At 39.2% G+C, this 17,534-nt stretch overlaps 1 protein-coding gene across 2 annotated transcripts in view; it reads left to right on the top strand.

Annotated features, from left to right (window-relative positions):
• Nucleotides 1-16,931, top strand: part of LOC134527253 (hatching enzyme 1.2-like) — a 144,420-nt gene extending 127,489 nt beyond the window's left edge. Inside the window, exons 4-7 of one of the 2 annotated variants that reach the window (XM_063359768.1) lie at nt 6,871-7,000; nt 11,521-11,696; nt 15,446-15,545; nt 16,694-16,931. In XM_063359768.1, the coding sequence (XP_063215838.1) occupies nt 6,871-7,000; nt 11,521-11,696; nt 15,446-15,545; nt 16,694-16,868 (581 nt within the window). In that variant the 3' untranslated portion in view covers nt 16,869-16,931. Of the gene's footprint in view, nt 1-6,870; nt 7,001-11,499; nt 11,697-15,445; nt 15,546-16,693 lie in introns of both variants that reach the window. The other variant, XM_063359767.1, reaches the window with a different exon arrangement.
• The last annotated feature ends 603 nt before the right edge of the window (nt 16,932-17,534 follow it).

The raw sequence follows: 17,534 nt of genomic DNA, 5'->3' as shown, positions 1-17,534 counted from the left end.
ATTTTTATTTGGTTGTTAAGGTTTTATTTATTTGGTTAATAAGGTTATAAGGTTTTTTTTATTATTAAAGTTAATTGACTTTGCACACTTAGACATAATCACTAATTCATTAAAATGTGTTTTAGCGAGACTCGAGAAATTAGTTTGAGAATGTCAATATTGTATAGATGTCAAGGTAAGATCGACAGATTTGAGTGACTGTGAAAACAATTCCGTGTCGTTTTACAGGGTTCATTACAATGCCAAGGAGAGGACGAGCTGACATAGGTCGTCGAATTCAGTCAAATGCGCAGCGAGCTACTTCACGTGCAAACCATACCGATGACAAGCGAGAGACGGATAATGAAAATAGACGTATTGGCATGTCCGAATTACGTTCGAGAGCGACTGAAAATGAACGACAAGCGAATATATTCAGAATGAAACGAATTCGTGCACATCAAACACAAAGCCAGCGAGCATGACAAAAGGAACATTACCGATTGCGCCGACTCGGTGCTCCTGTGAACCTGGAACGAGCGGCATTCCATTACGATCCCGAAATCGATTACGGTGCGGAAATGTCAGTAACTATTGGAGAAATGTCAGTCGTTTGTCCGCATTGCAAGGCGTTTACATTCAGTGGTGAATCTCCTGGATTATGTTGTGCGGATGTAAAAGTGAAATTGCCTCAATTGATCCCGCCACCAGAGCCATTGCACTCATTAGTTTCTGGAACGGGAAGTGATTCTAACAATTTTCTGGCCAACATCCAAAAATACAATAGTTGTTTTCAAATGACGTCTTTTGGCGCAACACACATTGTACGAGACAATTTCATGGCCACTTTCAAGATCCAAGGGCAAATATATCATTTAGTAGGAGCACTGTTACCACCACCGGATGTGGACCATCAATTCTTACAAATTTATTTTATGGGAAAATCGGATGCGGAAGTTAATCAGCGTTGTGCTCACAATCCGATAATTAAGCAAGTAATAGTCAGAGAATTGCAAATGTTTCTTCAGCAGAACAACGAATTTATCAAATTGTTCAAACTTGCATAGGATCGGATGCCGTCCGACAGCCATAATATCGTAATCAGGTCTGACAAAATTCCTTTGGGTGAACACGCAAGAAGGTTCAAGTGGCTGTTGTTATTGTCGGAGAAAATGTGAAATCTAGAGATAGCATGCTTCATCATCGGAACAATGAATTGAAACGTGTGTCCGAAACGCACAGGACCTACGATGCGCTACAATATCCATTGATCTTTTGGCAGGGCGAGGATAAAAACCATTTCAACATAAAAATGGTTAATCAACTAACAGGCGCTGAACCAATAAAAAAGTAAGTGCTATGAATTTTTATTCATACAGACTTATGATTCTTGAAGGCGAAATAAATCACATTTTGAAGTGTCGCCGTCTTTTCCACCAGTTCGCAGTTGACATGTAGGCTATGTCATGATTGAGACTGAGCGATTGACATATATTCTTTTGAACCCAAAGCAGCTCCGATCTGAAGAATACATTCATCTGCGCGATGCGATTAATGCCGACGGCGATGTAAACAACGTAGGAAGAATGACAATTTTGCCGGCCACTTACATTGGAAGCCTACGCCACATGCACGAATACGCACAAGATGCGATGTCGTATGTTAGACAATATGGCCGCCCAGACCTATTTATAACATTCACCTGTAACCCCCAGTGGATCGAAATCAAGAATGAACTGCTACCCAGCCAAACTTCAGTTGACAGACACGACATTACTGCCAGAGTTTTTAAACAAAAATTAAAATCTCTGATGGATTTAATCATAAAGAACCGTGTGTATGGTTAAGTTCATTGCTGGATGTACTCCGTTGAATGGCAAAAGCGTGGTCTGCTTCATGCGCACATTTTGGTTTGGTTTGTAGAAAAAATCATGCCAAATGAAATCGATTAAATCATTTCAGCCGAAATCCCGGATGAAGCTGTTGATCCAAAATTGCATGCAGTGGTGACTAAGAATCCATGGACCTTGCGGAGTTTTCAACAAAGTCTCGCCCTGTATGATCGATGGTAAGTGTTCCAAGCGATACCCGAGAGACCTGATTGCTGACACTATCACAGGCAATGACGGATACCCACTGTATCGTCGGCGATCAGTTGCCGACAATGGGCGATTTGCAGTTGTGAAGGTCAAAGGGCAATATGTTAAAGTGGACAATCGTTGGATTGTGCCGTATTCGCCTATATTGTCTAAGGCTTTTGAGGCTCACATCAATGTGGAATACTGTAACTCCGTCAAGTCGATCAAGTACATATGTAAATATGTGAATAAAGGCAGCGATATGGCTCTATTCGCTGTAACAAATGCAAACGACGAAGTATCTCAGTATCAGATGGGTCACTATGTCAGCATCAACGAGGCGATTTGGCGCATATTTTCCTTTGCGATCCAAAAGAGACACCCCACAGTTGTACATTTGGCAGTACATCTGGAAAACGGACGAGTGTATTTCAATCCAGAGAACGCAGCGAACAGAGCGGCATGGCCACCATCGACAACATTGACAAGCTTCTTCTCGGTTTGTCAAGTAGATGCTTTCGCTCGCACTTTGCTGTATGCTAAAATGCCATGTTACTACACATGGAACACATCATCGAAATCATTTCAGCATCGGAAAAAAAGGAACACCAGTTGAAGGACATGTATTTGCCTCAGATGCTCTGGGTCGCATATATACTGTGGATCCAAATAATGACAAATGTTACTATCTTCGATTGTTGTTGGTGAATGTTCATTGTCCGACGTCGTTTCAACAACTAAGAACTGTTAATGGGCATCTGTGTGGAACTTACTGTGCGGTGTGTCAACTCTAACAGTTGCTTGAGAACGATACGCATTGGGATAATACGCTCAAAGATTCTGTCATATATTCATCACCTCATCAAATTCGCACATTGATAACGATTATCATATCTACATGTTTCCCTTCAAATCCGGACGATTTGTGGGTCAAGTATAAGGACGACATGTCTGAAGATGTTTTCCATCGTGTGCCTCACCAAACTTTAAATCCGACATTGCAAATGACTGCAGAAATTCACAATGAGACATTGATCATGCTAGAAGACATGTGTTTATTGATGGCGAGTAAAATGTTGTCGTATTTGGGGATGATATCACCCAATCTTCCAATGCAAGATGTATTTAACCACGAGTTACAAAAAGAACAACAATACGACATCGAAGCATTAGCCGAAGCAGCTCGTACAATTGTTTCGCAATTGAATAAACAACATAAGTCTATATACGACTCTTTGATAGAAGCTGTGAACAATGGAACTGGTGGAATTTACTTCCTGGAAGCTCCCGGAGGGACAGGGAAAAAGTTTTTAATTTCATTGCTTTTGGCAAGGATTCGATCGCAGAATGAAGTTGTCCTAGCATTGGCTTCATCTGGAATAGCAGCGACTGTGTTAGAAGGTGGACGAACTGCACATTCTGTCTTGAAATTGCCGCTGAACATGCAAATCAACGAGACACCAGCTTGCAGCCTCGCCAAAAACAGCGCAATGGCGAAGATTCTACAGATATGCAAATTGATCGTTTGGGACGAATGCACGATGGTCCACAAGAGGTTACTGGAAGCGCTGGACAGAACGTTGAAAGATGTTCGTGACAATCAAAACATTTTTGGTGGAGCCATGATTCTGTTGTCCAGTGATTTTCGTCAGACTCTTCCAGTTATTTCACGATCAACTGTAGCTGACGAACTAAACGCGTGCTTAAAATCATCAAATTTGTGGCGGCACGTGAAGACACTCCGATTGACGACTAACATGCGAGTGTTTTTGCATCAAGATCGAAATACATATGTGTTTTCGAAGCAATTGTTGGACATTGGTAATGGGAAAATTGCAGTTGACATATCGACTGGATGAGTCACATTTCCCACTGATTTCTGTCAGTTGACCGAATCGAAGGAGGAGCTCATTCGGCGTGTGTTTCCAAATGTAGCACAGAACTTCAAAAATCATAATTGGCTGCGCGAACGAGCCATATTGGCAGCGAAAAACAAAGATGTCGATTATATTAATGCGTTAATTCAAAATTTTATTCCGGGACAGTTGTTTTCCTTGAAATCGGTTGACACAGTTATCAACCAGGATGAGATAGTCAACTATCCGACAGAATTTTTGAATTCCCTAGATTTGCCTGGATTACCATCTCACAATTTGCAATTGAAAGTAGGCTCAGTCATCATCATGTTACGTAACATCAATCAACCTCGACTATGCAATGGAACGAGACTGACTGTTAAAAAGCTTATGAACAACGTCATCGAGGCGACTTTTATCACAGGAAAGTACAAAGGAGAGGATGTTTTGATTCCGCGCATCCCGATGATTCCAACGGACATGCCATTCAATTTTAAACGACTTTAATTCCCCGTGTGTCTGGCCTTCGCGATGACCATAAACAAATTTCAAGGCCAGTCGTTGAAAGTTTGCGACATTAACTTGGAGTTTATGTGTTTCGCGCATGGACAACTGTATGATCCGTGTTCGCGTGTCGGAAAGCCATCATCTTTGCTTATTTACGCACCGGAAAACAAAACGAAATACGTAGTTTACCAGAAAGCTTTGCATTGAATGTTTACTGCATTTATCTTTCATGTAAAATAAAAACATTGCATTCATTTGAATTACAAAGGAGTTTCATTTAATAACCAATCAAAACTCAAGCCGTACACGATGCGACATATATTATCGATCGCAATGAATTGGAGTTGGAAGGGTGATAAAAATCAATAATATATTTTTATGAGTTACAATCAAATAAATTTTAGGTAGTACGAAGTTCACCGGGTCATCTAGTCTTCAATAATTAAAATATTCGAATATGCTCTCGCTTAATATTTCAAATTATCTATGTGATTATTTCTTAAACATAACTCTTTACATTCAGAAATCTATTTATTGTTTTTTACACATGGTTTCTTCATTCATAATTTTTGACGTGACAACATCTAATAAATCGATGAACGCTGGCTGCACGCACGAAAAATTGTCCCACTACGGATGTCCCACTACGGATGTCTCTCTACGGATGTGTGGCATCTCTCTGGTATGTTGCGGACTGTACAGAGGACTCGGCCGGCACGTGGCGGCGTACTGCTCAGGTTTCACCCCGCCATGCTGCAGGGATAGGTGGGTGACGCCGGTTGGGTCACACCAGCGCATGTCGCCACACACGGCTTGGGGCAGACTACAACATAACGGGGTTTGAGGTTATTGTTGTGCACCGCGCCACGGGAGTATATTCGCAAGGAAATGGCGTTTTTACAAGTACGTATTATTTTAATTACTAGTGTAAATCAGTATATTTAAACAGTGTTGTATGAGTATTGTTTTAGCTGTGTAACTAAATATTTATTGCTGGTATGATACTTTTCACGCTTTAGTTTGACATTGATAATTATTTGTCATGAGTTATTATTTGATCAACTAAATCACACACCGTATTATAGTTATGAGCCCACGAGCGTCTACATATTTCGAGTCCAACAGATAATATGCTAGTTAAAGAAAATTCAAAAAAATATCGTGCGTTGAATATTATTAATTTATAACATCTGAAACTAATAGTGTCAATATGGCCTCGTGGCTGAGCGGTTAGAATAGCTGACTATCAATCGATAGATTGACGGATCAAATCCCAATGGCTGAAATATTTTTTTGTACTTGTAAAAATAAATACGGTGCGCACGACACTTCAAAAGTAATAAATATATTGGAATTAATGAATGCAAATAAAAGAAAATTTATAGATTAAATTGTAGATTTCATTTCACTCCTTCTTTGTATCCATATAAAATAGTGATAATTCAATAAAAATGATTCAATTTTATTCATAAAAGCATTCAGAGGTAGATTTTATCATACAAAAGATAGAAAAATTTTAAAAAATTTCTTCCTCAAAGAATATAATATTTTTAATGCCTAAATGGTTTGGTTGCAAAACCCTATTACGGCTCAGTCTCAGGCCGAATATATTACATTTTCTTCTGGATCAATCATTTCATGAATGTTTTGTTTTGACGTTGTCACTTTAAACTATCGTCCGTAAACTGACTTTACAGACAACCAATTTTTTTTTTACTCTGCGCTACGTAGTTTGATTTCAGATATAATTTACACAGGTTTGCAGCATAGACCACCTGACTAATGGTTTGACGAAATGAAGGGAATGTAAGGTTTTCTTCAGAATATTTTAGATAATTTAAGTGTAAATAACTATCTGAAATGTATGTTTGCTTGGCATGTAGGTTATAGCCGCGTAAAATACTAAGGGCTCACGGACTTCTCGGGAAACATTACAGTTGCCATCTTCATGGAAACAGTATGAGATGCTAGTCAGTATTGAGCGATTATGGTAGTGTGAAAATACAATACATTTTTGTAATGCATGTTTATTATTCTGTCAAAGTATTATATTTTGGATTTAGGAACGTAAGTCTTAAGTCTTTACGAGTATAATATTCATACCTGAAGAGGTTCCCCAACAATAAATATAATATATGTAACATTTTCTTTTAGTCTAAGCAATTACCACGCAAATGTCTTCATTTCTGTCTCAAGAAGAATGTACGGGAATAGAGTATTGTTTTCGACTAGACAAACTATTTTCCTAAAAGTTTTTTTTATCAAAATAATTAGCTTGAAGAGACGTTCATATAATATAACATAAACTTCAATTATATGTTTAGTTCAGATTGTCCGAGTCACAGCATATTTTGTCGCATAGTGACATGTGTTTTGCAATACATGGAGCAAAGTGTGGAAGGCGTGGAAGCATGTTCCTCCGCGTTCACGGGAGGCTGTTGTGTCCTCAGAGCCCGAGGAATACGCCACCATCTACAAGGCCATCGTGATGCTCAACTTTATGACGTGCCTGAGGTTTGTACCGTGGGATGGCAAGGCCAAGGACTTCCTGCTTATCTGGCCCATCAAGTTCCCCAAGGGGTGAGTCTGGTCTCGTCCTCAGTCGCTCATCTCGCAGCACGAACAAAGATCGAACAATATTATTGTATAAATGGAGCTCCGAGCCCTGGCTTCGGCTTGTGGTGCCGGTGCTGGGGCTCAATCTGTGGATCGTGACGTAACGGAGGCCATTTCTGTGTCAAACTTCCTCATAATTACTCAAAAATTACTCAAAATTTCTAAAACCAAATCATCCTATTTCGAGGAAAACATTCCCGTTTTGAGGTAAAATTTCCCATTTTAGTCCTCAAAAATTCAATGGCTTGATATTTCCCAAAAATGGCTTAAATTCCCCATGGGCAGTAGCTCTAAACTGCACCTTTTCAATTAGGATACCATGGCTACCATATTTTAATCAAAAATTTTGCAGTTTACTTAACCGTCGCCATTCTGAAAATCCGGTAATTATTATTAGATTTTATTGGGAAAAATACTTAAAATTTATAAAAAAATATATTAATCAAAGTTTAATAAATTATTATTTAAAAGACGCAATTGGTTCATGATTTAAACCCGGTCAGGGCAAAAATTAAAGAAAAAAATGAACACAGATCCTTCCTCCAAGGAAGCCATCGACAGACTGATCTCCCACCACTTATTCTAAGGTACACATATCGCCAACTAGTATGACGTCAGGTCCATCATCTTGATTTCGTCTGCTGAAGACCACCGTCAGTTATTATTACTGTGGCGCCCCCATCTTGAAATTTTGAAACCAACTTGTAAATTCGTAATTATTCAGCTAGAAATTCAGAATAAATTCCAAAAATTATTAAATTAATATTTTATTAAAATACTGATTAATTATATCGACCCCTCTATTCGGTTCGATCCTTGGTCAATAAAAAAATACATTAATTTAATAAAATATCACATCAATGTCAGTAAATGTGAGATGTTCAAAAACATTTTTAACAAATAATATATATTACTTGAATCCTATAGAACAGGAAAACTTGCTAAAGTTAGCAATTCAATAAACATTTAGTCCTGCATTGACTTGAACTGGCTAATCGTTAGCTACAATCGGTTTACTGAAGACAGAGACCAGTAAGATCCTTCGCCTAAATTTTTTTTTCCGATAGTGTTTTTCAATACTATGTCTTAAAGACTGCTTCACAACTTCATAATTGTAAATGAGAATACACACTGCCTTGAATGCGCACTTCATTAATTTGTCCTCAATGGATATGGTTTGCCTTATACACAGTCTAACCAAAAGTTATTTTTAAAGGTCTGCATGTAGCAACTTCATAAATAAGATGATTGATAAATTTCTGCCTGATATCGTCAACAAAAGGACAAATGTTTTCGAATCACTAAACGTATATAGATAAAATAATATTTCAACATTCCACGAAATGCTGATTTTGCCAAGTGGAATCCGTTATCATTTACCTGTAATGCACCGAGCACAGTCTGGGGCTTGGATTCATATCCAGGCCTCATCACATTCGGTTGCTGAAAATATGTTTTTTGGGCTTTTAAGGATACGAGTCTCCAATTTTAAGGGAGCAGACAAAATTTATGCAGGTAGTTCATCTGTGGGCACACGAACTTTACATTTACATTTCTTCGCATGCCATCGGAATCTGTCAATATGTGTAAATCAAACATGGCACAAATCGCAGCGAAACTTCGTACGAGAAGGATTCTGCACACATTTGCTCCTCTCGTGTCTTCGTGAATCATGGGAAAATGCTACCGTCATATCACATTAGCTACAAGGATATCTAGTTGATGAAGACAAACCTTTCAGACCTGAACCAGATGATGTTGCTGCTGTTGTATCAATTCCCGGTGTACACTTAAGCGAATCAATCAGTCACTATTGTAGCGAAACCTTTACTTTCTGCTGTGCAGCAGAAACTTTGCATGTGTTCAAGTGTCTTTTCAACTTATCAAGATTTGCAAATAGCTTGCAGCATTGGTTACAGACAAACATTTTGCGAGTACTATGTTTAGCACATTCTCTCTTCTCGTGTCGTCGTTTCGTTGTTTGAGATAATCTTGTCTCAATAACGGAATAGATGTTGAATATTCGTTGATGAATCACCAGTCCTTGAAGTCTCCATCGAGAGCGAAACATTGTGAATCATGGTTTTCTCTGCAGCCGGCACTAAAGTCATTAAGCTCTCTTCTGCTGGTGGTACCACGACTGTTGAAGTTTCCTCTAGTGTTGTCGTCGACGTTGCTTAAGGGATCTGCACCATCATCGTCGATGTTGCTAAAGGGATCTGCACCATCATCGTAAAAAAATCTATCTTGTTCGACGTTAAAGAAGGTAAAGTTCACAAGAAGAGGCAATTACACGACTTACGCACCAGATGTGGAAAACTAGGCAAAACTTACACCTCCGCAACCAGAAACAAACTGAAATTACCGCAGTTTGGGGACTTATTATATATTCGCAACCTGTCAAATAATATGCTAGTCAAAACACGATTCATTTACATTAATACACTAATCCAAACCACATTAAAAAGCACATTTGGAAGCAAATTTGACAAAATAAATGGGCACACAATATACACACCAAATATGTAATGCACACACCGAACATGTAATGTATACACTGTATACACACAGTACACAGACTGGACGCACAGTACACACATTACACACAGTACATACACTGGACACATATTACACACAGTATACACACTGGACACACAGTACACACAGTACACACACTGGATGCACAGTACACACAGTACACACACTGGACGCACAGTGAACACAGTTCAAATACTTAACACACAGTAGACACTGAACACACAGTACACATTCTGGACACACAGTACACACACTCTGGAGACGCATTTGACATACAGGAATTATATTTGGACGAAAATTCAACTTACTGTAAAAAGATCTCATCAGTTGGATACTATCTTAACAGTAGAATACATTAATACAAACTTAACTACAGATATTTAAATAAAAGGATGTACATTATCACGTACATTCATTTCATTAGGATGCGATCGTCATTTAAGATTGGATATAATGCCCCCAACAGTCTTTTGGCTACATCAGTCAATGGCTCCAATAGTCATTAGCTCCAACAGTCGTTAGCTCCAACAGTCATTGGCTCCAAAAGTCCTTAGCTCCAAAAGTATTTGTCTCCACAAAAAGTATTTGGGATTCATAAGTCTTTGGTTTCATAAAGTCTTCGCCTCCAAAAGTATTTGGCTAGTCTTAGGCCTATCTGCTATTTGGCTACTAGACTAGGAGGCAACGAGATTACAGGACTACATGACTACAAGCCTACATGTCTCTTAACTGTCTTTGGTTCCATTCAATGGCGAGAGGTAATTTATCTCATGCAAAAGAACTTGTAAGTAGCCCCGTATCTTGCCAACAGATGTTGCTTTGGATTGTGTTGAGTTAAAAATTATTTATTTCTTTAATGTGGGTTACGGGATGCTCACTAGCGATTGCAAGAGTATAAAGACTTCGCTAGTCACCAAGGATAAGGATGTTCATCCTTCATGTTAGTGCTTTTCATGTGTCTCAAAGCATATTATTTGACTGAGTAATGGATGGTTTTTGTTTGAACCACCTGATAAAATAATTTTTAGTAACAATTTGGTAGCAGAAAATGTTATCTTAAAATGGGAATGTTTAGAAATGTTGAGACATTTTGAGTCATTTTTGAGGAATTTTGAGGAAATTTGACACCAAAAATTGCCAACGTGACATCACGATCCACAGACTGAACTCTGTCGCCGGCATCACAAGCCGAAGCCAGGGCACGGAGCCCCAATTGTACACCACTCACAATTCACTTGGTTAAATTGCATCGCCATTTTTAAACTAACCTTTTACGACTTATCAAAGGGGTCATTATAGACAGCTTGGCCTCAATTAAAATACCATTTCAATATTTGCCTGGAGTGATTTGGCGGAAATATGGAAAATTAGAGGATGATGATTGGAGACAAACATGGGTCATTCAGGATAAGAGTCACCATACTCCGCGAAATTTAATGGTATGATTAGAAAGCGGGTAGTTTTTAAATTGAGCTATAGAAAATATTTCCTGTGTTTGTCAAAATTAAAAGGCTATTAAACATCGTCATGACAAACGCACAAATTTAAAAAAGAATTTATGAAATGGTCTAGTCATTCATGAACCCTCGGAAGAAACAAGTGAACACGCATTACAACGAGGTGATGTGACCATACTGCCCTCTTCATCACGGCACCGACACTATCACTGAAAGCCACTGCCCTTTCTGCCTCCAGATGTGTGAGCAGAACTTCTTACGGACACGAGTGAAGTCTATGATGCAAAAGTAATTAAATAATTTATATCGTAATGAAAGGTCTTGCTAAAATTTTGCCTCTTCAACACATTTTTTAAGCCAAAAGAGGTTGAACAGATTTTCATGAAAGAAAATTTCTTTAAATAATAAAGGTAGTGTTATTTTGAAAACAAAAAGAGACGTTTAAGAGAATACATAGGCGTGATGCAGGTGCTGGAGCTTCGTGGGCAGGTTCGGCGGACCTCAGCTGCTGTCCCTGCAGCCGCCGGACAGGAGCGGCCCGAACTGCCTAGGCGGCGAGGGTCGGGCGATCCACGAGCTGCTGCACGCGCTGGGCCTGTTCCACGAGCAGTCGCGGGCCGACCGCGACCAGTTCGTCGAGGTGCACTACGACAACATCATACCCGGTGACGTACCGCTGCACAAACCGCCGTCCAAGTACTTATTTTACTATAGAATTCGGAATTACACTTTCAGCTCCAAATGACGACCGATGTATAATGTGGACTAATGACAGTCTGGTTTTTTGTAGATCTTTTGTGAATGTGACCACATATGGCCTTCGATTTGCTGCTATAACTAAGAAAAAAAGCATAATGTAAGAATTCTGCCAACAACACACACATAAACATAATGTAGCACATATTAAAACACATCAAAATAAAAAAAAACAGGGAATTAAAATTTTTGCCATAATGTGCAGCAGTTGTAAATATCAAAATTTTTGCACCTGCTTTATAAGATTCAAACAATAAAGAGTAAAAATAAATAGGGAATGCGTAAACCAACTTCCTACTAATCCTTTACTGCACCAACAGCCTGCACTAGACATGAGGATACTCACTGCACAGGCGCACACTGGTGGAAGGGGTGAGATTGGAGTGTATCCCCCCTCCGCAAACGAGAAGAAATATTATGGTATCCAAAATAATTTATCATGCCTACAAAAAAATAATTTGGGAGCAAACAAACAGAAAAAAAAATTTATTGACCTGCCCCCCCCCCTTCCCCCCCGCCACCTAATAAAAAATCATATTAAATTCTGATTATTATGTTCGTGGCATGAAAAGGCTTTATATCTAGGTACATATTTCAAGTTCGCAGGGCTGTTTAGATGGAATAAAAAAAATTACCACTTGCGATCATAAGAAAACAGGAAAATTGTGTTTGCAGTGGCGTTTAACGCAAAATGCTGACACTGTTACTCGTCACTGCTTCTTGGTGTCTCATTGTCTTTAAACTATACTTTTTTAGTTTTGATAAATGCTTAAATTGCTTCTTCTGCAGCTGGTGCGTGTTGTAACTCTTAAATTCAGACATTTTGCAAACGGATGCATGGCAGATTTGCGTATATTCTGTACCACTGTCCTTCCACCACACACGCACAGGCTTTAGTTCCACACATAAGGACATAAATCACAGTTTAATTCCTGTGTTAATTCCAAAATGTATTTTGCATTAGATAAAAATCACAACAATGGTTAAATTCATCAGTTACAAGGAAAGTATGAAAAATTACTAGGTTTACAATAATAAAATTAATAAACGAGAAGCAACAATAGTCTAAACATAAGCATGTGAACTATATCAAAATTCATGTTACAACGCTTTAGGGTAGAAAGCTCCTATTATTTGCAACCATTTTTGCCAATAAACATATTGCCGGAAACGCGTAGTTAAGCCCCTGTAGCCCCAGAAAGAGTCAGCGTAGGCAACCCGTTGGGCTTTGTGCGAGACAGACGATACTGTGGTGAATTACGTGTTTACGACGCCAGACAGCGCTCGAGAGGACTGTACGATGTCGAAAGCTGACCCCCGCCCCTTTTTACTTCCGTTGGTGGCGCCCTCACCTCTTTTCTTCCGTTCGTGCCGTGCCATAGCACTGCGCAGCGTGACATCGCAGTGTCGCAGTGTGTTTTGATATAACTGGTGGTCTGTCGTACAAGAAAAATCGTGGTGTCATTTATTTCGCTGTGGTTCTGAAAAGGGCGACGTTTTAGCGGAGCTGAATGGAGTACACGTTTACTAAGTACACGGACATGCTGCTTGTTTACGTGGAAGCTAGACAAAATGAACGAGACGCCCGTCGTCTGTACGAAGAACGATATCCGGGTCGTAGGATTCCAGCTCACACCATGTTTGCAGCGAATGCGTGATACTGGTACATGTGCCGTCACAAGACCAAATGCTGGTGCTCCACGCAGGGTTCGTACTCCCAGTTTTGAAGAAGATGTACTTCAGAGATTTGAGGAGAGTCCGGATACAAACACAAGGGCAGAAGGTTCCGATATGGACGCTGACAAAATGGCTGTTTGGCGAGTTCTTAATGAGCAACTCTTGTACCCGTACCACATTCAAAAAGTGCAACACATGAGTCCGGCGGACTATCATCTTCGAATGACCTTTATCGTTGGTACATTCGAAGAGTATTGAGGAACCCCGAGTTAGTGGTTTTATTCAGCGATGAAGCCAAGTTCACTCATGACGCTATTCTCAATTCGCACAACAGTCATGTTTGAATGATGTCAATCCACATACAACATGTGTTACAGCTCGCTAGGAACTTTTTCAGTTAATGTGTGGGCCGGTATTGTTGACGGCGTACTCATCGGGCCTTTTTTTCTTCCGCCACGACTAACCGGTGCCGGATACCTCCACTTCCTTCAGAACGAACTACCAGGTCTTCTTGAAGAGGTTCCATTGCATGTCCGACGTGTGATGTGGTACCAACATGACGGGGCACCACCTCATTTTTCCCTGCAAGTGCGAGAGTATTTAAACCAAACATTTCCAAACCGATGGATTGGACGAGCGGGCCCTGTCGCATGGCCGTCAAGGTCACGGGACCTAACCCCGTTAGATTTCTTTCTGTGGGGTTACGTAAAAGGGCTTATCTACGCTACGCCAGTAGAAACAGTATAAGATCTTACACCACGAATCATTGAAGCGTTCGAAATCATAAGGTCGACTCCACACATGCTCCAGCGTATCCGTGAAAAAAGATTCGCTGTTGCCACCTATGTGTCGCTCAAGGTGGGCGTGTTTTGAAACTGTTGCTTTAGGCTGTCACGTTGGTAAAATGTATGCAACAATTTCAATGTTCACTCTACCACAAGTTGCCTACGCTGACTCTTTCTGGGGCTACAGGGGCTTAACTACGCGTTTCCGGCAACATGTTTATTGGCAAAAATGGTTGCAAATAATAAGAGCTTTCTACCCTGAAGCGTTGTAACATGAATTTTGATACACTGTGTATACTACATAAATTGAAATCAAATAATACCTTCTTCTGGTAAACAGAAGCGCAAATAAAGTCTTTTAGCCGACTGTCAAGGTTGCAAGTTTAATAATAGACTGTCACAATTATCGCTATTATAAGCAGTATAAAAGTAACAAATCCAGAACACAAGAAAAAACATTCAAAATGCAAAGAAAAAATATCAGGGAAAACACTAAATTGCAGTGGACAGAATTTATACAACCCCTTCAAGTACACATCTCAGCAACACAAATCAAAAGGAAACGCAAAGACCAGCCATAACTGAGAGAGGGTCAGCAAAAAGGAACTTATAAGAGATCCGACCACGACCGGCCGTTCAAGCAGGTTAGGGACTAGATGGCACTTGCTTCTCCCATCGCCTGGAGCCAGCCGTTCCCTGCAGTCTGCCAGAGAGAGCCTTCACCCGCCCGGCATTTGAAGCTGTTTCTTGTGCTAAACAATTAAATAAGAGTACAGTATAATATTGTGTGGTTTGGCAATTTAGGCAAGGGACCAGGTTCTTCCGGAAAACCACAGTAAATATGAATATCCATGTATATTTATAAAACAATGATCATAAGAATGCAACTTTTACTATAAGTTGCATAAATTACATTTATTAAACCAAACTGGCAATCACTCAGTCCTATAAGGAATTAAATTCAAGATAAGTATTATAGAACATTTTAATTTTTGGTTCGTACCATAGGAAACAATATCTACTAAATTTAAATGGAAAACCATTTTATTTCTGGCAGAGCTTTTGTCGACGGTTTCTATGGTTTGACACACTAAACGTTGTGACGTCAGCTTTATAGCATTAGTCGCACTTAAAAATATTAGATACCGGAATCTTTTATTTTTAAAAATATTAATGTTTTGTTAAATTATTTGCAGAGTTCAAGGTGAATTTTGAAAAAGAGAGTCTCGAGAATACGACTTACAGTTTTGAATACGATTACGATAGCGTCCTACATTATGGAAGTTACTCTTTCAGGTAAGTTTATTTTCATCATTGAATAAACAATTTGTTAAAATAAAAATTATTCTAAGAATATAAGATGGTTCGGAAAACATGTAGCTGTGTAGACTAATATATCATAAATCTAAAATGTTTAGCTCCGAGGTAATATCATGTTACTTGAACACACTTTGCCATCATTAGATGTTGAACTCTGACATTATACAAAAAATAAATTTAATATAATACCCAGAATGCCTTTGGAGGTGCGGAGCTGAATTCCATAAAACCACTAAAGTCATGGCAGATCAGCACACATGCATATGTCAAAGATTCCAGTGTGGCCTTATTTTAACTTTCTGTTTATAATGACAAGTTTCTCTTAGCACTACAAATTCATTAAGCTGTGTTGTAATAAGTATGTAAAATAAATTCTATTTTTTTTTTTAGTAAAGAGACAGATTTTCGAATAAAGTAACCTAAAATGTTCGCCTTTTACCAAAAGAATTACAAAATATACATAGGAACCGTAAAAAATAACGACTCGGACACATTTGCGCTAAATAATAGTACAGAAAAAATTATAGCAAGTAAAGACATTTGATATGACAACGAACATATTCGCTTAATTCCATTTCACTAGCAAGAAATATTGGGTTAAAACTTGAATTCATAAATTGCTTCGATATGCAAGAATGTAAAAAGTGTATACATCTAGTGACCAATGGATCGTTGCCTATCACAAAAACTATGCGGGTTCAGGTATGGATATGAACCCATATTATACGCAAGAGATACGCGCGTCCAGTGTTGATGCGATACGGTTGGTTTACTCGAGTTGCTTCCGTTTTCTGTCTCTGATTCTCGTGTCAAGCTCAAGGACCTAGGTTCACCAATAAAATGCTGGGCACTATGGTAGATGTTTATCCTTGCTCCAAGAGTACACAACAGCGTTTCCTAATACTTAGAGACTCAAGACATTTCTCGCTTTATTAATACAAAACATAATTCGACCATTATGTAAATGCTTGAAAAACCAGTAGATCATATATTGCTGTCACATTGCTTGATACCACCCGCGTGTCTGTCCTTGTCACACAGAACTGATAAGTTTGCCGCGCAAAAGTAGTCGAAACCCAGCCATATGGTATGATGTCTGTCCGATGCTCGTGGTGGTGTTGCAGCAAGGAGAAGGGCCTGCCGACCATCACACCGAAGAAGAAAGAAGTGAAGCTGGGGCAGCGCGAGGGCATGAGCCAGACGGACTGTCTGAAGATCAATGACCTGTACGGCTGCCTGGATAGATCTCCGGCACACCAGCGGAAGTACTACACTTTGTGCCGCTACATGGGGCTGTGACGAGAAGTCTTCTACTGTACTACCTCCTCTTGATTAAGCCTAATAAATTACCTGACCACAAAAGCTGCACTTGAAATTCTTTCTTTCCCCTTCACCAAGACTAGCTTTCCATTTTTCTGGGGAAACAAAATGTTGAGAGAATTCACTATTAACACTAAACCGTGCACTGTGGTCACATGTACATTAACAGTTCCCTGGTGTTTAGAAGTGTTTTAACAAATTGCAATTAGAATCATCCTTACATTAGTGTCTCAGACAACACTACACAGCCCAAGACACAAAATAAGCATTGTATAAGATGCCTATCTTTCAACTCCTATTGTTCAAGAATTTTTCACAAAAACAGTCAGTGATTTAAAAAACATTGTGAAAAACTGGGGTATACATAAAATGGAAGGCCATTCTTCTTAAAAGGTACAGAATGATATGTATATTTCTGGTGGGTGTATGCAAACTAATGCATCATTAATTGTTGTTAAAATCAAGCAGCAGTCTACAGATCATGTAGTCTAGCTAGTCAAAACATTCTTCCTTTTTTTATGATTTGTAATTAAATTGTACCAGTTGCAAATCCAGATGATCGAAAGAGGATTTGAGCTTACATATGTTTCCCCTCTTCCCCTCCAACGTAAGTATTCACCATCCCTCCTTCTACTTTTCACCTTC

Source organism: Bacillus rossius, chromosome 1 (genome assembly GCF_032445375.1).
Source record: "Bacillus rossius redtenbacheri isolate Brsri chromosome 1, Brsri_v3, whole genome shotgun sequence".
In the NCBI taxonomy this organism is placed as follows: domain Eukaryota; kingdom Metazoa; phylum Arthropoda; class Insecta; order Phasmatodea; family Bacillidae; genus Bacillus; species Bacillus rossius.
The sequence above is the reverse complement of the archived record's forward strand: the minus strand, read 5'-3'. Positions and strand labels throughout refer to the sequence as shown.